Source organism: Phoxinus phoxinus, assembly GCF_949152265.1.
Source record: "Phoxinus phoxinus genome assembly, chromosome: 14".
In the NCBI taxonomy this organism is placed as follows: domain Eukaryota; kingdom Metazoa; phylum Chordata; class Actinopteri; order Cypriniformes; family Leuciscidae; genus Phoxinus; species Phoxinus phoxinus.
In genome coordinates, this window is record NC_136889.1 from 23,444,380 (window position 1) to 23,467,744 (window position 23,365).

A 23,365-nucleotide genomic window follows, 5' to 3' on the forward strand; every position below is an offset into this window, starting at 1 on the left:
GTTTCAGCTTTCACAGTTAAGCACGTACTAAACACATGTGGTTTCCATGCCAGAACTCGAAGATGTACACCACTACTGACCCAAAAGCACAAGAAAAGTGCTTAAATCATATAAATAAGCTGCAGAAGTTCTGTTCTGTGGAGCGATTAAACAAAACTGGAACTTTTTGGCCCTATGGATCAACTATATAACCCTATGGCCTGGAGGAGGAAGAAAGAAGCATAGCCTATGCTGAACATCCTGCCTACAGTTAAGCATGGTGGTGGCTCGATGATGCTCTGGGGCTGCTTTATATCCTCCGGCACTGGAAACCTGCAGCGTGTGGAAGGCAAGATGGATTCTTTGAAGTATCTGGAAATCCTAGAACGTCATGTCCTCAGAGAGGAAGCTGAAACTTGGGTGTCATTGGACCTTCAAACAGGACAATGCATATATCTGAATTTTTGTGGATTATTTATTATTTGTACGCACAGAAAATCTCCGCCTAATTCACAACAGGTTTGTGCGCACATAAACTTGTTCTTAACATCTTTCAGATGTCCGTGAATTTGGAGTATTCTAGATGAATGGCCGTGTGCACTGCACGATGTTAGCCGTTTGCATAAAACATGCCCAAACCATCTCCATAAGGGCTTTCCGCACACACTGTCATGCTTGTCAACTTGTTTGCAGACGCAATCTCGTCCGATCCTCGAGCAATTCCAAGTGTTCCATTCTCACCGGTTCTTAAAATAAAGACCTTTTATATAGAGCCAGATTACAGACCTCTCATTAGCTAGCTGTACATGCGCTACACAATATCTGCATTATTCAGCGAAACCTCACAGCTGAAGCTATAATGCAGCTTTCCTTGCTCTTAAACTGTAGTATGATGGAATATATTTAAGATTAAATTAAATTTGTATTTAATAATTGTATGATACAATTTTATGGACTATAGGCTATAGCTAAAATATAACTTCTTAACACGAATTAACTATAGATTTCTTAGTAAATTTATAATAAATTCTATTACAAAATTTTGATTTGTTCTTAAAATCGTTTGAACGTACATTTCACGCTCAAATTTGTGCGTACGCATGCTTAGTGAATGAGACCCAATGATCCCAAGCATACCTCAAATTCCACCAAGGCTTGGTTGCAGAAGAAGTCCTGGAAGATTCTAGGCCATCACAGCCAACTGACTTGAACCCCATAGAAAATCTCTGGTGGGATTGGAAGGTGGCGGCTGCAGCATGCGAACCCAAGAATATTACTGAACTGGAGGCCATTGCTCATGAGGAATGGGCTGAGATTTCTCAGAAACGCTGCCAAAAGCTGGTGTCGGTTATAGATGGTGTTTGCAGAAGGTTATAACAGCGAAAGGGTGTTCTACTAAGTACTAAAGATGCTTGCCATGAAGGGGTTGAATAATTTTGAGAATGCAGAAGTCATTAAAAGTTGCATTTTCAGTTGAATTTGGGGAAACATCTTAAAACATTAGAGGTGTTGAGCTATTTCAATAAACCTGATTTGCAATGGGGGTTATTTGGAGAAAATCAAATAATCGAGTTCACGTGCGTGAACTCGACAATTGACTACTTTGGACTTCGACCGAAAACAGGATGTAAATACAGGTATTTGCGCTGTTTGAAATAACATAATTTTTATTCATATCTTTCACATCTACTGCAGTCAGATTCACTCGTGTTCACTCTGAAGGAATCACTCAACATGGCTGGGCAGCACTTGTAATGACACATCAAGGATGTTAAGAGGATAAAAGCAGGTTTAAAACTTGCCCCATTCAAGTCAACAGGGTGCAAATTTTAAAAAGAGGATAACACGATGTAGGCAACATCGATTTTGTCGTTGTTCTCTCTGTATTGATAGTACTCCAAATTTACAAAAAAAATAGCTCAATGTTAAAATTGACCGGAGTTCTCATTTAAGGCTATTTTTGCACCTTCAGTGCATTATAAACCCTGTAATGCTCAAATTTGTAAAGTTTTTAATATAACAGGGTTGGCACAAAACATGTTTTAAAAGTAAAATCCATGGTGTATGGTTTTAAAATGTGTGATTTATAAACTGCACACACAGACTGGCACTATAATTTATTATAAGCAATAATAAATGCTCAAATTATAAGCAAGCCCATTTTAAACTATAAGTTAATGTCTAATGTCTTTAAACTATAAGTTTTGGTTCATTGCACATCTGTAACCATATAAGTTTGGGGATCAAAAGTTTAGGAATCTGCCATTTTACAGGCACAAATCGCACTTCTACAGCCTTACGTAGTAGATTCTGAATGATCAAGTGGCATTAGCTCCATGATAAGTCCATTCAAAGAATGTGTTCTGCCTCAAAATAACAACCAGCAAAGGTTATCCTGAAATAGCCCTGCAGTTAAACCCATAGAATGTCAAACCTCAACAAAGTTTCTTTACACTCACGTACTGTGTTTGGGGTAGTAATGCATTACAATTAACACTAGTTAATCAAATTTCCTTTTTCAAGTTATCCGTAAAGTAATGCATTACATTGAAATTTACAACAAAAAAATCTGAGCTGCTTTTTCAAACAAGCAACACAAGTTACTTTGTTTTCCCATTTACTGACTGACACCTCTCCAGTCCCCATGTTGAGAGAAATTGGAAGTACAGAGGAGTTGTGTGCGCCGTGTAAACATTATGGTTATCGTAGTTATTGAAATGTGAGCATGCATTTCTCAATATACTCAACAGATTCAGTATTCTTCAAAATTAATAAAAACAGTAAAATGAAAACTCAGACTATACGAAAAACTGCAATATGTTAAACAACACAAGTATACTTTATTTAATCTCACTTTATTAACACATGTCTTTACTGCTGCCCCCCACTACTTGAACCGGCCCCATGAGGCAATCCCCAAAAGTCGTCATGGCCTATTTTTTTAAAATTGCTTTTTGGAAAATAATAACATGTCTGCATCTGTTTTTTTTTGTTTTGTTTTTTTTTTTCAGTTAAAAATGTATATTTATTTATAAATTTGTCAAATTTTTAATCACCCGACATGCTCGAGATCAAGCAGTGACAGACAACTCACACGCAGAGAACTGTCAGTGTTCAGGACAGCAAAATGGCTAGCGTTAAACGAAAAGTTGATAAAGAGTGCAGAGTTTTCAAAGAACAGTGGACCAACAATTATTTTTTTGTTCAGTGTAAGGACGTGCAGTTTGTATTATATGTAAAGAAAGTGTGGCAGTTTTCAAAGAATATAATCTGCGTCGTCACCACGAAATCCGCCACAAAGAGTATGCTAGCTTGCGAGGGCAAGCAAGAGAAGACAGGATTTGGAGAATGAAAGGCGGACTGGCTGCACAACAGAATGTATTGCTTCGCCAAACTCAGGTCAACCAGGCTGCTGTCCAAGCTAGCTATAAGGTAGCTCACCTACTACCCATGGAAAGGTTAGATGAAGCCTGCTGGTTATCATTTTGGCCTGGGTCATACAATTCTATGTTATATAGCTGACCCGGCTCCATAACAAAATTATGTGCACAGTGCACGGATAATTCATTTATATTAAATACTTCAATCAAAATGTCAATCTTGATTTCATGGTGACTTTAACAGCGTTCATTGTGCTGAAATCGAACAAAAATGATGTTTCCCAAGACAAATTTGATTCAAATCTTAATTTATTGGGAAGCTAGTGGTACTTTTCATACTAAAAAATACCACGTCACGACTTAATAGAACATTTGATATTCTCTTCATATATATATATCATTTTTTAATAAATTAATTCACAATTCATCAGGTGCTTTCAAATAGAAGTCTTTGTAAACTCTGTAGAAACATATATCTATCCTTCGGCCAACCCCAGTGTACAGAGAGCGAAAGCTGGAGAGGATTTTCTCAACGTCTTTAGCAAATACCTACAGTTTAAGGCTTAAATATACACGTCATCTAATGTGTTGTTTCAGTGGATTTTGTGCATGTCTAGTCTTGTCAATCAGAGCTTGTGTTTGTTTGGACGGGTTGATTGAGACGTCAGCATGCGTCACTCAGTCCACCCTGCAATGCAGCACTGTGATGTAAAAAGGGCTGTTCCCCTCTCTCTCTCTCTGTCAGCATGTGCTCTCCGTACAGTGGCTTTAGCTCACAGTATTGCACAACACAAAGTGTCCATGTGGCCTGAAAGCGAGCAGGCACATTCAGTTCACTCCAGCTCAACAAGATGCAAAGCAACTTTATAAAAGGGGCTAGCCTGGTTATTGCTATTAAAAGTTACAAGGGATAAATATCACGGGAGAAGAAACAGACATCCAGTGTTTTCCAGCTTGAGTCTTTGTGCTTTCTTTGTTCGACTCCCTGGTGGTGCCATATAGGTCAGTGTTAGCAAAGAGGTAAAAAGAGTCTCGCTTGTCGCCCAACAGTCTACATCATATCACCGTGTCCGCTGCATGCATGCAGGAGAAAGGTATTAACTTGACATACTCGGTAAAGAACAGCCTTTCATGCAAAACGCATCCAAGCCTCTATAATCCTATGGCATAATGTAATCATGTGACCTGTTGTTGGCAGGGATGAGCTGATTGGTTAGTTTGTCATGATCAAAGGCATGCTGGGAAAAGTCATGGCAGTGAAGCAGTAATGGGTGCTCATGTATTCATATGATGTTTGGGTGATTGTACACTACCGTTTGAGGTCAGGATTTTTTTTTTTTTTTTGATCAAAAATACAGTAAAAACATTGTGAAATATTATTACTATTTAAAATAACTATCATTTATTCCTGTGATTGCAAAGCTGAATTTTCAGCATCATTACTCCAGTCTTCAGTGTCACATGATCCTTCAGAAATAATTTTAATATGCTGATTTGATGCTTAAGAAACATTTCTTATTATTAATAATGATGAAAACAGTTGTGCCGCTTAATTTTTTTTCGCGATTCTTTGGTGAATAGAAGGTTGTTGTTTTTTAACAGCATTTATTATAGAAATAGAAATTATGTTACATTATAAATATCGTCACTGTCACTTTTGCTCAATTTATGCTTGCTGAATAAAAGTATTAATGTAGTTTCTTTCAAAAAACACAAAATCTTACTGACCCCAAACTTTTGTGGTATAAATATGAATGCCACATAAAACGGCTCTTAAAATGTACTGAAAATATGAAGTTTAGAGATGAACTTCGCATAGAAGTATGCTCATGAAATGAAACGTGGGTTTGTTTTTTAAGATGTTGCAGCAAATTACTAAGTATTCTATAGTTTTCAGTTTTAAAAGGGCTGAAAAGCAAAAAAAAAAAAAAAAAAGGCTTCTTGCATGTTTTGGATATTGCTTATTATTTTATATTTATATATAATTTTTAAATCAATGCTTCAAGTTTGTTCAAGTTATGGCTTGCGCATATTCTATCTATATTTCATACATTAAACACAATGCTAATCTAATAATAATTATACAGCTGTTTGAGAAAAGCATGCATTGCCAATATAATAAATGTTAATTTTAGACAAATAAATCTATTGTCAAATATATGTGATTGGACCATTAGCACTGTCATCTCGGACTATTTTTAAAAAAAATATTCAAATATGGCCTAAAATAGCTCAGAAAGAAAAAGAAAAGCCATATCACTTTGTACCGTGTGCTCTCAGCCGAACGGAAGTGCAGAAATGAAAGCAAAATGATAAGAACGCAACATTAAATATTCATTCTTTTGAAAACAGAAAATAGAAAAAGAAAATTCTGACAGCACTTACCTAATATAGGTATTTTCCCCTCTGTCAACCATTTAGCTATTCAACAGAATATGAAATAAATGGGTCTGATCTGTCTCAAAGTGCTTTGATATTAATAAATTCATCTTAATTGATTTCCAGGCACAGCCTGACAAATACTTCTGACTTACCAGTAATATGATATAAAATCACACAATAAATTCTCTGTTTCAAGATAATTCTACTGACAGATGACCACGTTTAGAGACGTACTAAAGGTTCTGCCGTCTCATTGGTCAGATGGTTGGCTTCATGTATCCAGGCTTGTGCTTGCTGGCTTTGCCCGGGTCAGAGGTCAGACTGTCATAACCACAGTGACTGGAGATGACATCATCATAAACCGGCATTCAAAACTGTAGTATATCAATTGTTATGTAGCATTTCGTCAATTTAAAAAAAGCATGTCTTGCTGCATGTTGGAAATTTCAGGTTTGTTGAAACGGGCATTGAGCGTCGTCCAGTTTCAATGCTGAAGACAAGGCTTCATGATGCTACATCCTGTTGTGGTGGTCTGTGTACACCGGGTTGTGCTCTCTCTCTCTCTCTCTCTCACTCTCAAGATCCAGAGGAAGGCTGGAGAGGATTTCACATTTGTCGGAGAAGCAGGAGAAGAGCGCGAGAGAGAAGCAAACCCATTAAATGAATGCTAGGTCTTCACCTGTGAATGTTCAGGATTGTCCTCCAAAGGTTTATCTCCATCACGAGACTTCTTTCTTTTTTTGTTGCCTGGAGAGTAGAAAGTGAAATGTAAAATGCCTAGTTTTGAACTGACATGAAAATCTTAAATGAAAAGCTGGCAGAAGATGGATGATTTTGCGTTTTCCGCGTACAGGCGATAACACTGTCGAAGTGATTCCCGGTCAACACAGATCCGCAAAAACAATGAAAAATACTGGATTATGTATTCCAGGCCAGTAGTTGGCGATGCCACTTTGTAAAGAAACACTTAGCGCCTATAGACTGTTTTTTGTTTTTACACGCCTATAGACTGAGCCCGTAATACGCATGCGCATGACATCGCAGTAGTTATATATATATATGTAGTTTACACTGAGATGATAACGGTATCGTTTTCAAAACGTGCACTTTGAAGCTTGTTATAAAAAGTTAGCGCTCCCAAAACACTGTTTTTGTGTAAATTGATGGCCAAAACACAAAAAGTTTTCCGTTTTTAGTTGAAAATGGTGCTGTGTAAACTGCCTTATTGGAATAAATGTTTTTCTCCAATGCATGTTGGCCAAGATTATTAGCACCCCTTAAAATTTATATTAAAATATCTCTGAAGTATATTCCCATTCATATTTTTAAAAAAATTGCACACCAGAGTGACTAGGAACATTAAATTATCGTGCCATGACTTACTGTTTCAAAGGAGTATAAATATGAGGAAACACAAAGGCCAAATTCCCTTCATCATCAATGAAGAAAAAATCCTTCTCGCTCATCCAAAAACAAATTCAAGCATATTCAGTTGTCAGACACGACTGGAACATCAAAAGGGACCAGATCTTATAGACAGATTAAACTAAAAAAAGAGTTTTTTGCCAGTAAACCCACCAGATGGGTTTGGTGCAAAGAGGGATAAAAAAGTACCCCATGCGCACAGTTAAATATACTGTTGGATATACTGTACTGTTTTTACATTGTATCATGGATTCTAGCAAATACCAACAGATAAAAAAATCAAAGACTGCCTCTGCTAGAAATTTTATAATGGATCTTCCATCAGGACAACGGTCCAAAACAAACATCAAAATCAACACAAAAATGTGTCACTGAGCACAAAATGAAGCTTCTGCCATGACCGTCCCAGTTCCCGGACCTGAACCCTAAAACTGAAGAGGAGAGTGTTGAGCTGGGAATCTTTTCTGGGATTTGAAGAGATTTTGTACAGATGAATGATCTCTGATGTTCTTCAAGCTCATCAGGCATTAATAGAAGACTCAGAGCTTTTACATTGGCAAATGAATGTTGCAAAATGTTTTCAGTAAAAGGGGGACAATAATTGTGACCAATGCGTATTGCAGAAAAGAAAAATCATAATGAGATTTCCTGCCATTTTCAATTGTTTTACTTCAATGAAAGGTTTGATTTTTGTAACTTGTGATGGATGATGAAGGGAATTTGGGCTTTGTGTTTCCTAATATTTATACTGTGAAATAATAAGTTATGACTGGACAATTTCATCTTCTTAGTCACTCTGGTGTGCTAAAAAAAATTGTGGGAATATACTTTAAAAATACTTCATGAGAATTTCTAGCGGTGCTAATAGTGGCAATGTGTATTAAACAAAACCATTTATTTCAAAATGTGATTCCCCCCCACACACACTTTTAATTGTTTTACTTCAATGAAAGGTTCGATTTTTGAATGAAAGATCAAAAGGATAAATGCATATTTATTTTCACAGCTTTCTTTGCTCATATTTATCAAGGGGGCCAATCATTCTGATCAATATATATTTGTCTTCAATATATTAAAAAAGTAGAGCATGGCACCAGCAAAATCAAGGTTATAAGTTTGATTTCCAGGGACTTTTAAATAAAATGTAAGTTGATTTGGATAAAAGTGTCAAATACATAAAGGTATAGGAAACATCACTGAAATCGATGATGAAAGTAACACTTTACTATAAGGTTCGTTAGTTAACATTAGTTAACTAGTTAACATGAACTAAGAATGAACTGCATGTATACAGCATTTATTAATATTTTTACAGAAACATTTAATAACTTTATTAAAATCTTGTTAACATTAGTTAATGCACTGTGAGCTAACATGAACTAAAAATGAACAGCTGTACTTTTATTAACTAACGTTAAAAAAGATGAACAAATACAGTAACAAATGGATTTATAATAGTTCATGTTAGTTAATACATTACCTAATGTTAACTAATGAACCTTATTGTAAAGTGTTACCATGAAAGACTTGTTGGCTAGTCAAGAAGTTTTGCTGAAGCACCAGCCTCCCACACAATCTTTTTTTTTAACAGCAGGGATGATTCTTGATATAAAAAAATAATAATTCCAGGAGCAACAAAGGCTTCTGGCCCAGAAATATGCCCTACTTGCGCAAATAATATTGTTCTGAGTGACTTCATTAATCAGATATGTGGACTGCAGTTTGTCTGGCTAGTTGCTAGGAAACAGATGGAGTTTGAAAATGCAGAGTAAAAGCAGGTGTGTGTGTGTGCGTGTGTGTGTGTGTTCACTCTGTAAACTCAGGTGTCGTGTCATTACGGGGCGGATTCCCAAATATAGAAACATTTTGCATGCAGAGTATAGGGACGGTTGTGTGTTTGATTCAGTCAAGTGATTGGCAGCTGATACACACTCAGTTTCCGGAGCAGTTTCTTTCCCAGGTTCTCATCCGAGCCGCCCAGAGAGTAAGAGCTGATGAGCTGGGATGTAGACAGGTCTGTCTCCATGGGTACGGCCGAAGCATCTGAAATAGATCGGACACACTATGACAGCAGGCCATGATCACATGACAAACTGAGCTGGGGAGTGATTGATTCAGTGACTCTGATTCATTGATTCCTGATTCAATAATTCCTGTTAACCTCCAGTCATAACAAGCAGAGCTGAAATGGACAGTTCTATAGCCTGATGTCAACATTCCTCTGCAGGTCATATAAACAGAGACTAGAGCGTATGCATTTCCTCTCCCTGCAGTCTGTCAAACGTCCCTCTCGCTGTCAAACAGCTACTCTAATGTTTGAAAGTTAGGGTGCGTTTACTCAGAGAGCAGACCACCACCCTTCTTAAAAGGACATTTCACACAAAAATTAATATTGTGTCATTATTTACATACCCAGTCTCAAGTCATTTTCTAACCTGTATACGGTTAAACGCAAGCAAACAAACGTATTATAATAACAGTAATCCATACAACTGTACATTATTAAAAACTATGGTCAAAATTCCTCTGAAATCAAATAGTATTGTTTGTGAAACAGTTGTGAAAAAAACTAAATATTCTTCAAAAAAATCTATTTTTTTGTGTCTATGGACAGCATACGGGTTAGACGTGTATTTAAAGGGGTGATGAACTGAGAAATAAAATTTTCTTCAACACTGCCTGTTTAGCCCCGCCCCCTGATTTGCATATTACATGAAACTCATTATAATATGCAAAACTGTTACCCAATCATAGCAGTGGGCGTTTACTTCCAAGTCTTTAATGCAGCACGCCCATAAAATGCTCAAAACTGGGGTAGAAAATAGCCTATTACTTATTAATTTTGATTATTTTAAATGCGAACATTTTAAACCAAGCGAACGTCATAAGTTGACCTCAGACAACAATATATATATATATATATATATATATATATATTTAAAAGCCAGTTTATGACCCCTGTAAATAAATAAATAATGACATTTTGGGTGAACTACTCGTTTAGAATTTGAAAATGATTTATGAAATAATGACAATGATTTATGTTCACCTGACCAGCAGTTTGTTCCAAATGCAACTTTTGATTTAATTTGTAAGTAGCTTTTATATACATTTTTGGACATAATGAGGTAATCACTGTATACTGGTGCATAATAATATTGTCATGTTTTTGCTTCAGAACTCATCCTTTTATTCACCCACCAGTTCCTTCTTTTCTCTCCACACGATTCTCTCTAATATATGGGATGTCATCCATACGGAGGAACACAGAGTCACTAGGGCTCTTCTGTCCATCTGACTTACTTCCTACAGGGGGAGACAGAGAGACACAGTCAGCTGATCACACAGGAAATAAACAAGACATCAGTTTGTAGTACTATGTGTACTATTAGTGTATGAGTAAAAATAAGTATGAACAATCAAAGCTTTGAAGTCGATTTTAGGAACTGTCTTTTCACATGAACATGAAATGGTTTGGCAAACAATATTCTGTCCTGTGTTGACAGGAATAGCATAAGTTACTATTTCTGCAACATATGCAATGTTACGCAGCAAGCTAGTATGCAATTCTGAGTTGAGTCACATTTCCTATTGAAACGGGAAGTTTCAAATTGTTTGCTGATTATGATGTATGATCACTGTTGTATGATTCGATTGGTTGCATGTGGTATTTATAATTCTGACTGAGGAGACATTTTCATTATAGAAAGCATTTATTGGACAAAAATATATATCCATCAATATTTTTGGTACATTTTTTGATCCAGAGAAAGACTGTCCATATTAAATCCATATCTGTATATTTTGTCTAGTTTGTTTTGACAGTTTTTATGAATACACGTCCTCGGAAAACCTCAAGCCTTCAAACTTGGACGAAAAGCCAAACAATTTTCATTTCATTAGGATTTTAAGTAAAACTCTGCAATGAATGTCGTCTGTGATGGTGAAACATCAGTACTACATGCACAGTACATTAAATATTTACAGTAGCCTTTGATATAAAAGCAAACATTGATGTGATCTTGTTTAACAGTGTAATCTGATTACCCTGCATTTGATCCTGTGAACACTTTAAGACGGATTTAATTTATTAGTGGAAACTGAACTTCGTCTCTGTTTTGACATTATAAGTGATTTCTAGCTTAAGAATCGGAGTTAATATTTGTCACACAAAGTCTGATTAGTTTTACTGCTAAGAGGATTAGAGTTCGGCCTCGGCCATCTGTCTTGTTTTGCGCTTGGAAGCTGTAAGAAACGTCTTAATTCTATTACATGTATCATCATCAACATGCATTATGTGTTTCCATAAAGATTAAAGTGCCCTATTATGCTTTTTGGAATATTAATATGTGTAATATAGCTGTTTGTGAGCGTCTACTTTGCCTCGCCCTCAAACACTAGTTGTAGCTGAGACTGGAAGAGTCTGGTTCGTGTTGTCGACATGTAGAGAAGACACTGTTTTTAGTGCTGCGAATCCACTTTGCATGCTCTTCAAAACGGTGAGGACTCGAGCTGGAATTGAAACGGAAAAACCAACAGCATCTTTCCTGTTCATATCACTGTGTATCAAGTGCTGAGAAAGCTCCCGCGTTTTGTTTCCCTCATGCGTTGTAAGCACTAGACCAATCACAACAGACTGGGCTGAACATCTAGCCAATCAGAGCATAGTAAGCTCGCGGGAAGGAGGGGTTTAGAGAGACTGAATCTTCAAACAAACCTGACTGTTATCTAGCTCCAGAGTAAAAATATATTTCACTGTCAAATTGTTTTAATATTTATTTGCTGCCAGTGTAACGGAGGCCAGCTAGTAGTCGCTGTGCAAGTAAACCTCACTCCTCTGATCTCAATATAGTGACAGATGCTAGAGGCTGCTAGCCTGGCTCCGCCCTCCTACGTACTTCCGTTCAATTTTCATTTTCCTTCAGTACTAGGTCTGGGATTGTGGTATATTCTTGGGTTTTCTCCAGTCAAATTTTTACCAATCCAATCAGCGAACAGAAGGAGTGGCTGAGAACGATGACGTTGTGATAGTGCGCTAGTTTGAGTCGTCATACGTCACGACTAAATGTTAGCGATTGGTTATGGCAGATCCAGAGTGGCTCTCACGCCGGAGACCAGGGTTCGAGGCCCGCACAGAGCGGGGCAAGTAGGAGCCGGGTGAAGGGGTAAGACCTGACAAACAACCAAACAGACCTGAGAAAGTCAGACGCTAACGAAAAGCGAATGCACTCACGGACTATGCGGTTTCTCTCATTGAGGGTGGAGGTGTTGTCGTGCCGTCTGTGCTGGTGGAATCGGGTCAGGCAGGGCCGCGGCTCAGTCAGAGGAAGCGCGATGCTGTTGGAACGTGTCTCGGGGATTGTCATTCTCTCGCTGTGAGCTTGACTGTCTGCATCCGGTGTTTGCGGAGAGATGTCCATGCGCGTGGCTGTCAGGGCGTTCTGATAATGGTTACGAGTGATCTGGAAAGAAAGACAGAAAATATTGAGACAATAATTTCAATACATATCTCATAATACTATGTTTCTGTCGTAGTATTAGAATATTTACATAAGCGTTATTTATTATATTATTATTAAAAAGTATTTGTTTTGTTTTTTGCTGGTTCTGGGTCATAAGAAGAAATTATATTTTTAATAAATAAAATGTATTTTCTTTTTCATTCACTCTAAATTCCCAGTATTGTAATTTAATCTAATACACCAATACAGTAAAAAACGTAATATTGTGAAATATTAAAATAAAATAAAAATAAAAAATTATATTGTAATATATTTTAAAATGTAATTTATTGCTGTGATGGCAAAGCAGAATTTTCAGCATTATTACTCCAGTCTTCACAGTGTCACATGATCCTTCAGAAATATTTCTAATAATATTAATATTAATAATGGTTCTTATTATTATCAATGTTGAAAACAGTTTTAGCTGCTTAATATTTTTGTGGAAAACTTTATATTTTTCAGTATTGTTCGATGAATATAAAGTTCAAAAGAGCAGCATTTAATTGAAATATAAATATTTAGTAACAATATTTAGTATCAATTTAATGTGTCCTTGCTGAATAAAAGTAGTCATTTATATTATTTAAATGGAAAGTACAAGTGTAAGTATACATTATGATCATATTGTATGTACTGAATTTAATGCTTGTGAATATTTGTTTAAAAAAGACAGTTTAATAAATATTAAAAAATATGTATTTATCATGTCATTTATGAAAATATTTTTTAGAAAGTTATGCTTTAATTTAAAAATAAAATTTATAAGTGAATTATGCAACGATGGACACATAATAGTAATTAATATGATTAGCCTTTGGCTTGACTATCAAACAGCAAATAGTGTGTTGCTAATGTTACACAAACCATGTTCCCGTTCGCCACCTCAGAGTCTCAGCTGACTTCTAAAAATCAGTATCCTTAGAAATGTTCAGAAGAAAATCCCCATCCCGCAAATTGACGGGATTGGATACATGTTTGTGACGGTATGAAACAGGGGCTGTTCTAAACCACATTTTTGAGACTATTTGGTTCACTGCAGTTTTAAGGAGAAAATACTCAGCAATGCTGTTGATTGATGAATTTGAACATGGTGTGTCTTAAAGCATATTAAAAACACCACATAGACATATAAACAACAATAAAACCTTGATTTTCATTCACCACAGGGGTTCTTTAAATTCTCTCAGCATAATCAAATGTACCTTAATGATCTGTAGGTCTGTGAGCTGACGAACTGAATAGTCTGGTAAATACGGTCCTGCGCTGATGCTCAGTTGACCCAGGCTGCCTCCATGGATCGTACTATCCGAATGATTGAGACCGCTGCTCCGCGATGGTGACCTGTGGACTGGATCACAGAGATTCAGTTGATTATTGCTTAAATTATTGCCACAGATATTTAGACACTCCTTTCCTCAGCATATCGAGAGTCTATAATTACACAGTCTAGAACGTAGACTGTACAGTATACTGTATATGTAATTGTATATTTGTTTACACTTAGCTGTGGTGGAATCATTCAAAAGTAATAGTTTGACTTATTGATACTATTATATAGACATTATTTTAGATGCCTTTTTCAAACGCAATATTCGTTTTTAGAGGGTTTTTGATGAAGAAAAACATACCAAAGTGCGGTTTTAAAATGAATTAAATACACTTTTGAGTGAAATAGACTACATATATATTCAAATAAATAGGCTAATTTGTTTATGCTTAACATTCTGCTTAAGACAAAATACACTCCTAGTAAAGATACACTCTTTTGAAAGAAATCTATTTAGTTTGAACACTAAAAAAAGTATCTGCCTTACATTTTTTAAGTACAATCAACTTGGATGTTTAAAGGGCACCTATTATGACATTTAAAATGTTCCTAATGTTGTTTAGGGAGTCCCCAACAACAGTTTTACATGCATGCAATGACAAAAAACACTTTTGTTTTCGTATAATATGCATTTATTTTTACCTGATTTGCTCACCGACTCCCAAATGATTCGTTTAACGACTCGTTTTCCAAACCCCTCCTTTGCGCGACGCTAATCTGCGTTGATTGGTCAGATGACCCAGCAGAGTTTACAGAGATAATACTTATTTTTAACACGGAGTACAATGATGCTTTTATCAATTAAATTGTATTATAATAATGATTATAGTCCACTGCTTTATAGTTTGTAGTAAAAAACGAAAAATAAGATAAATAATTTAATGTTATGTTAGCGAGCATAGCCCAGAGTTCATATTGTAAAAGCACAATCAGTCTTTGTTTGCGTTAGCCCGATGCATAAACATAACGTTTTTACAAAAAAAAAAATGCAGTTACGTTACAGTTATTACTCTATTCTTTAGACAACTCCGAAAACAACGACAAACACTTCACATATCTCAATACAATTGTCATTGAAGACCTAGAAGCTAAACGGTGCTTACACAACAAACAAAATAATTATTAAGCATGCTACATAAAATATAAAAGCAAAAATTATTAATAACACTTACAGGTTGTGATACGGAGGAGGAAGCTGATGCAAATACACTTGGAACTGAACCTTCCTTCAATATCAGCCAGCTGGCGAATCCAAGTTTGATTGCATTTAAAAAGCAATCGTCTTCAAAATGACGCGAACAAAGCACAAGGCTCGGACTATACTTCTGTGGTATAGTGAATTGTAGCCACTTAGTCTTCAAATGCTCCTCCTTGGGCAGATGAAAAAAGTTTGCTTTTGAGCCGCACTTCAGAACACAGCATCTCGTCGCCATGATATTTTCCCTGCTGGCCTTGGAGCGCAATAAGTGGGCGTATCGTATTCAAATAACTTGACAAGTTGACGTCATCTAGTCAGAGAAAAAGCTTCGGTCTTCTAACGATTCATAAAAATGACTCAGAGTCGACTCTCACTTTTGAAAGACAATAACTTTATATACGGTGCACTTTCATATTTGAAACTTTGCAGGATGTTTTTGTTCACTTAGATCTATGTTACACACTACATGAAAGGTAAATTTCAAAATTCCATAATAGGTGCCCTTTAAGTCACTTCAACTTAAATTACATTAAACTGACTTAAACTGACTTAAATCTGAATAACTGTCAAAGCAATGTAAAAACTTGTGTTGTCATAACTTATTGATCATATAATTGTATTTGTATACAGTACTACTTGTTTCAAGGATTTGTAGACAATTTAACTATTAACTATTTGGAGTGTGGACTTTGACTTGATAATTTGGACTTGCAGTGTTGACTGATTGTAAGAGCAAAAAATCGATTTGTCTTAAGTTTAGATGCCCATTTATATATCTCATTAGCAAAGAATGAGGTCCTGGACGGAGTGTGTTGGAATGTGCACTCTAAAAAATGATGTGTTGGATTTACTTAAAATATATATGCACCATTTTTGCAGCATACTTTTTAAGTAATCCCAACTTGAACAATTTTACTAAAAATTAACAAGAAAACCTGTGTTTTATGTACTTAAATTTTTAAGTAAAGACTATTACGTAAACTCAAAATTTTAAGTACATATAACACAGGTTTTCTTGTAAATTTTAAGTAAAATTGTTCAAGTTGGGATTACTTAAAAAGTATGCTGCAAAAATGGTGCATATATATTTTAAGTAAATCCAACACATTGTAGGCCACGTGAGATCTATATAAATCTTAGTTGTGTTAACTTAACATGTAAGCTCATATATAAATAAAATAAGACAATTAAATGAGTTGAACCAACTTAACCTTTTTAACTTAAGATCTTGAGCTATTGGTTTGTTTACTGCACAGCTTCAATAATCTTAAATAAAATAAACATGCAAAACATACAAAATAAAGCATTTCACTTTATTTTTTTGCAACAAACTGCAAAGCATGAAACCACACTTTAAATTTACAACAAAAGTATTGTCTTAGAGAGTATTGTCTTACAATCATTTTAATACATATTTTTTTCTCTCTCTCTTTTTTCAATTCTATCTTTACAAAAGCTTTAAAAAACTTTAAAAAAAAAGTTTCACTCTTTGCAACAATACTTTAAATTCTCAACATTCACTTTTGGATTGTACAACAAACAACCTAAAAAATGATGCATAATCCTTCAGAAATAATTATAGTATTATAATGTTTTGAAGCTCAAGAGACCTTTTTTATTATCATCAATGTTGAAAAAAAATCAGTTTCAATTTTTTTTCAAGGTTGATGAATAGAGAGTTCAAAATAACAGCATTTATCTAAAATAGTATAGAAAATAATGTTGAAAAACCATGCCACTTTTGATCAATTTAATGCATAGAAGTATTGATTTATTTTTTAAGACCTTAAACCTTTAAATAATTGCATCTTAAGTTAAAATATATTCAAATAGAAAACAATTGTTTTCAAAAAATCATAATATTAGTTTTTTGCTGTATAATTGGATCAAATAAATGGTGGGCAGAAGGGACTCCTCTTGAAAATATTAAATCTGACTAATTTGTACAAATAAGTCAATTATTATATAAATATAAACATTTGTATATTTTATATTTAATTAAAAATTATATATATATGATCTACAATCTTTATTTGATGATAAACTTTTGTTTAAATGGTTTACATTGATCATTTCGAAGGTTTAATAGTAAAGAGTCGTTGCTGTCATGCATGTTAATATCGCGTTTGAATTAAGATTCGCCATTATTTAATGATTGTGCACACATGGAGCTGTAACCAATTTAATATTTGTATAACTTACCCAAAAAGTAACCCGCGCCCAAGCAAGGCCTGGCCGCTCCCCTTTTCCCGCGATATAGAGATTATGAAATAAATATATTTATCCGAAAAATCAACAGGCAAGATCGTTACTCAAGTGCTCGTAAGGCCTGTACGAATTTCTCCGTGGGGGAAAGAATGTTCGAATTGTCCATTAATGCACAGCCTACGTGCCAGGCATTGCATTGTCATATATTTCGAAATATAACAATGACTAAGTTATTAAAACACTTGACCATGCGTTCGATGGAAGCACACTAACTTTAATATTTCGAACACAGGTTATAGAATATTAATTCGCGCGCGCGCCACCTCTTTTAATATTTAGCAAAGTAGTAGGCAAACGTTTTCCTATGTAGGCTATTCGTAAATAACACGTTTCAAAATGTTAAAGCAAAGTTCAGATTAAAAGTTAATTTCTGGACGAAAAATGCAAATTAGGCTGTTAAAAAAGTGAAGCACTTACCTCTTTTCAGCGTGTTCCTCACGTTGAGTTTGACTATTTTTAACCTACACATTAAACAAGTGTTTATTAACATTTAAAAAAATCTAATATTTTACATATAGGGCAAGAAAGCTTACCTTTCGCTTATAGCCTACCGTTTTCACACAACAAAATGGCTACGACAAATGTCTGGTTCTGAATTTTTGGCTGGAAAGGCATCATGGGAAATTTGCATATCACGTGGCTCATAAAGTTATTTAAAATGTTATGTTAGATTTACTTAATTTTGATGCAATTTTTATAGTAGTTGACATTACTTATGTTTTTTTCATTTTATTTTTGCATACATTTAAGTTCACTTGGTAACTTATATTTTTGTGTTACACATACTATATATGGTAAGTAGAGGTTGAACAGTTATGAATACTATTTTTTTTGCGTTTAATCTAACTACTTAAATAAGTAATGGTTGTTCAGCCAACGAATCGTTTTTTAGAGTGTGTGCTTGCATCTGCGATGTGGCTTTGTGTGTCTACAGCACTGAGAGAGATGCAGAGACAAACCTCACCAGAGACAGACTTTGACACAGACACTTAGTTTAACTTAGATTTAACGCACATTTGTTCTGAATTAATCTCTTCAACAAGGGCTAAAGGCTCCATCCTTGGAGTTATTTTTGCATTTTCGTGACGCTAAGCTTATGAGATTTTCATCCTTATATAATAACGTGCCAATTTTTGCCTGAGTGTGCAGACGAGAGTCTCTCTCCCGCTGTAATTACCCGACTCTACTCTCCAAAGATTTACGTAGCCGCTCTGTGTAGATTTTCTGCTTTAATTATCTCTGGAGACCGTTGCTAGAGGGGTCACGTATGCTCCGCACGTTCAACGCTTATCACAGTTTTTAATTGCTCATTAATATTTTTAATGCAGGAAAATCTTCTAAGATATTCTGGAAACTCAAGTTGATTTATCAAATGAGACGCAAATGAATTCTGATAGTATTACAATGCTCCTATATTATTTCAGATATTACCTTTCATGTAGTGTGTAAGATAGCGTTTTGTTAATGTAAAACGGCTGCAAAGTTTAAAAGATCAAACTGCACGATAAATTTATCCCACAAGAAAGAACCGAATTCCTGAAATGAGTCAGTCCAGCATTACTTCCTGCTCAAACCTAACATATTTGCATAATGCCAGCCTAAGTTCTTCATTGGCTGTCCACGAACAATGACGCCATTATTCCTGTTTGTATCTCTGTGTATAAAAGTGCTGAAGAAGTATCCGGAGCTGAAATTCAAAAATAGGAAATGGCCGTTTCGTTTCCAACACGAGCGGTAAGCAGTAGACCAATCACAACAGACTGTGCCATCTGACCAATCAGAGCAGAGTAGGCTTTCGGAAAGGAGGGGTTTATAGAGACCAGTCCTTTATCGAGCCGTTTCAGACACTGTGAGAAAATAGGTGATGCTGCATTGTATATTAGGAGAAAATTCAAGTGTTTTTTGACCTTGGATGCATGTAAACCTGTTATAGGAGACCTTTAAAATAGCATTTTATATCAGTAAACAAACCTGAGGGCAGGATAGCCATGATAGCAGGTAAACTGTAGTATGTGAACGGCCCATTTTCAAACTTTAGTCCCTCTTTACCGATCTCTACCTCGACTCGACCCTGCAGCCAGAGAGAGACGAATCACACATTTATACTGCTGAGACCTTCTGAAATCAAGTTTGCATTAATGAAAACTGAGCAAAGTAGCACTTTTACTCCACTTACAGTGGGGTCCAATAGTGAAAATGCTTTTATTTTGCATATGTATTTCAATATAAAAGTCATTTCGAAATGTATTTCAAAGTGTGTGCTGCACCTGCAATATTAGGATGAAATAATCCACAGGCTTGTTGCGCAGGAAGAGGAAGTGCTTTGGTGATCGCTTGTTTTTCTCATCAAACTTGAGTTCCTGCAAAACGCTCGGGTGCTTGATCAGTCGCAGAAGGATCTTTTCGGAGAGATGCGTTGGCTTAAAAGGCTCTAATTCTACGGACCGGGAGGGAACAGAGAGAATCGTTGACAGTGAAACACGGCATTCTGATCCTTCACCATTTATTGATGATTTACAATGCTGCGCCAAATTAGTAGATACACTATTGTCAAATAATTGCGTGCACATACTTTGGCCATGCATTGTATGTGCTTTAAACTTAAAACAACATTTTAAATTTCATAAAACTTGAAACTTGAATTGATCATTAGCAAAGTTGACATACATTTGATTCTCTCCCACATCTGGGAATTGAGGTTACCTGTGGCTAGAAAGCGATGTGTCGCGAGCAGAAGCTGTGGTGAAACTTTGACCTTCATTTCACTCTCTGAGAGTTTAAAAATGGAGAAATCTTGCTGTTTCCTCTCATGGTGAGACACTCTCCTCTTCGAACGGTTATCAGCTGCAAAGACACAACAGCAATGGATTATGTAGGCTTTACCGCAAACCAAGAAGCAGTAAACGAGAGCATTGAGAATATTTTTAAGACGTATGGACAATAAAGGGTTAAATGAAAACTGTTAAATTGCTCTCCAGACAATATTTAACTCTAAATAACTGAATTAAATATAATGGAAGAACATTTTCAGGCCATTTTAGTATCGAGCCTTGATTTTTGGTTTTCAGCACGAAATGGGCCAAGTGAAATTATTTGCCATACTTTATTATTTGTATTTATTGATTTATTAAATTTACAGTACATGTTGTGCCAAAAAGAGTCAGATACACTTAATTAGAATTAACCTGCTCAACAATTTTGTTAGGATTAAGGATTATATTAAGGATATATATATATATATAATTTAAAAAAAATGTCATAACACAGAAGGAGGCAACACAGTTAATAATCTCCAAATAAATGTATTTTGCAGGTTTGGCAGACAATCGCAGTAAGCAGGTGAGAAACTGAGAAATGGGTTGTAGAAGGAATGGCAGTGGATCTGTTGCTGAAGCAGAGAGTTGGAGATACATGGCTGAAGCTTAAGGCAAACAACTGAAGATTAAATCGTACAGGTGAGTGAATCGTACAGGCGAGTGAATCGTTCAGGTGAGTGAATCGTTCAGGTGAGTGAATCGTACTGGTGAGTGAATCGTTCAGGTGAGTGAATCGCACAGGTGAATAAATCTTACTGGTGAGTGAATCGTTCAGGTGAGTGAATCTTTCAGGTGAGTGAATCGTACAGGTGAGTGAATCGTACTGGTGAGTGAATCGTTCAGGTGAGTGAATCGCACAGGTGAATGAATCTTACCGGTGAGTGAATCGTTCAGGTGAGTGAATCTTTCAGGTGAGTGAATCGTACAGGTGAGTGAATCGTACTTGTGAGTGAATCGTTCAGGGGTGCGTTTCCCGACAGCATCGTTAGCCAACTATGGTCGCAAATTCCGTCGTTATCAGCATAGTTCAATGAACGTTCGCAAACAGCATCGCAAACTTGTGTGGTTGGAACGTGAGCTCTCGAGCTGTGGTTAGAAGCATAGTTTCTTGTTTACATGAGATGTAGACTGAATAAATCCTTATCTTTAGCAAAATAAGCAAGCGGACATTCAGTACAACCCGTGTTTTTTATTTAGAATACATACAAATGTAATTTACATATTCTAGTTTGTCAAGAGATTTAAAGCACCATTTTTGAAGACTGCGCATATGCGAACGTGCTCAACTATGTAAGAACGAGCCAAATATTGAGTCTGGTAATAAAGCAAAATAACTGAGAAAAATTTGAAATGGTCTTTAGATGCCATGTCTGTAACTTATATGACAAAATCTAGCGTTAATTCGATCTCAAACAGGTTAATTAAAATACGTTTTTAGTCCACCACGTGCGAGACGTCATAAACCAACGTGGTTGAACGATACTTTGCGACATACGGTTTCGGGAAACAGTCGTGACTAGCTTGTTGATTTCTCCAACGATGCATCGTACTATGGTAGTTAAGCAGTGAGCTATATAGTTGTATGGGAAACGCACCCCAGGTGAGTGAATCGTACAGGTGAGTGAATCATACAGCTGAGTGAATCGTACTGGGGTGAATGAATCATTCTGGTGAATGAATCATTCAGGTGAGTGAATCGTACAGCTGAGTGAATCGTACAGGTGAGTGAATCGTACTGGTGAGTGAACCTTTCAGGGGCCTCATTTATAAAACTGTGCGTAGGATCCTTACTAAAAGTGTACGTGCGCCCAAAAGCCAAAAATGGCGTGCGCAAAAAAATATTGAGACATAAAACCGTGCGTACGCCCGAACCTGCGCAGGATTCACTTTATAAATCCCACTCAGCGGAAGATTGTGCGCACATGCGTCTCCTATATATATATATATATATATATATATATATATATATATATATATATATATTATTATTATTTTTTTTTTACTTTTTTTTTTTTTTACTATTCAGTAGGCCTAAATGTCATGTAGCCTAGTTTAAGTGTTTAACTTAATAAGAATGTTAATGAGAATAGCATATTTAATCTAAATGTTTATATCAGAAATAAAACATAGTTTAAATCATTGTTTTATATAGGCCTAAACTGTAGCCTATATATGATTAAGACTCATATCAAACATCTTTTTATTAAAGCATATCATTTAACATACAATACACTTGTACATTTTGAGATTTTTTATATATATATATATAAAATAAATAAATCATAAAATAATTTTTTTTTAAATGATTAGGACTCATAATGAAGATTTACAGTTTTACTTCATCTGCCGTTAGATATGTTTCACTAACGGCCCAACGCGCTCGCTGGCGCGGACATTTAAGGTGTGGATATTTGCTTCAAGTGATAGGCTTGGTGAGTGAAATTATATTTGTATTATCTTCCTTTATATGTATCGTTTTATTTAGATTTTCTGTCTAAAAGTGACCAAAAAGACATTTAACTAGCTCACCATCGGTGTCGCCAAACTGCTCCGTCTCCAAAACGTTCGTACGCATGGGTCAGAGTTTGCGTGCAGGTGCGCACATTTTCCCGTCAAGTTTGTTTTTATAAATCACAACTTATGCGTCGGAAGTGGCGTACGCCTCTTTCAGGGTCTGTTTTGTGCGTACGCAACGGTTATAAATGAGGCCCCAGGTGAGTGAATCGTACAGGTGAGTGAATCGTACTGGTGAGTGAATCTTTCAGGTGAGTGAATCGTACAGGTGAGTGGTCAGGTTTGAACAACGAGACCAGCTAGTGTGTGTGTGTGTGTGTGTGTGTGTGTGTGTGTGTGTGTGTGTGTGTGTGTGTGTGTGTGTGTGTGTGTGTGTGTGTGTGTGTGTGTGTGGAGTGCCTTTATATCTGGTGCAGAGTTGATTAGGTGAATAGTGAGAGGAAAGCTGGTGATGATTGTGGAATGGTGGTGGACCAGAAAGGATTTTGGGAGATGTACCGGTAGTGCTGAAGGTGACAGGGCTGGTGATTTTGGTTTGTGGCAAATATATAATCTGTTATAATGCACATAAT

The 23,365-nt window shown here is 35.9% G+C and overlaps 1 protein-coding gene across 1 annotated transcript in view; it reads right to left on the reverse strand.

The window, feature by feature from the left end:
- Positions 1–3,653: 3,653 nt before the first annotated feature.
- The window catches only part of cnnm1 (cyclin and CBS domain divalent metal cation transport mediator 1), a 30,289-nt gene continuing 10,577 nt past the window's right edge, over positions 3,654–23,365 (reverse strand). Inside the window, exons 3-10 of the mRNA XM_079634431.1 lie at positions 20,167–20,307; positions 19,731–19,900; positions 19,435–19,534; positions 13,873–14,018; positions 12,400–12,628; positions 10,368–10,472; positions 9,099–9,209; positions 3,654–6,488 (exon numbers count right to left, since the gene is read on the reverse strand). Coding sequence (XP_079490557.1) covers positions 6,409–6,488; positions 9,099–9,209; positions 10,368–10,472; positions 12,400–12,628; positions 13,873–14,018; positions 19,435–19,534; positions 19,731–19,900; positions 20,167–20,307 — 1,082 coding nt within the window. The 3' untranslated portion in view covers positions 3,654–6,408. The remainder of the gene's footprint in view (positions 6,489–9,098; positions 9,210–10,367; positions 10,473–12,399; positions 12,629–13,872; positions 14,019–19,434; positions 19,535–19,730; positions 19,901–20,166; positions 20,308–23,365) is intronic.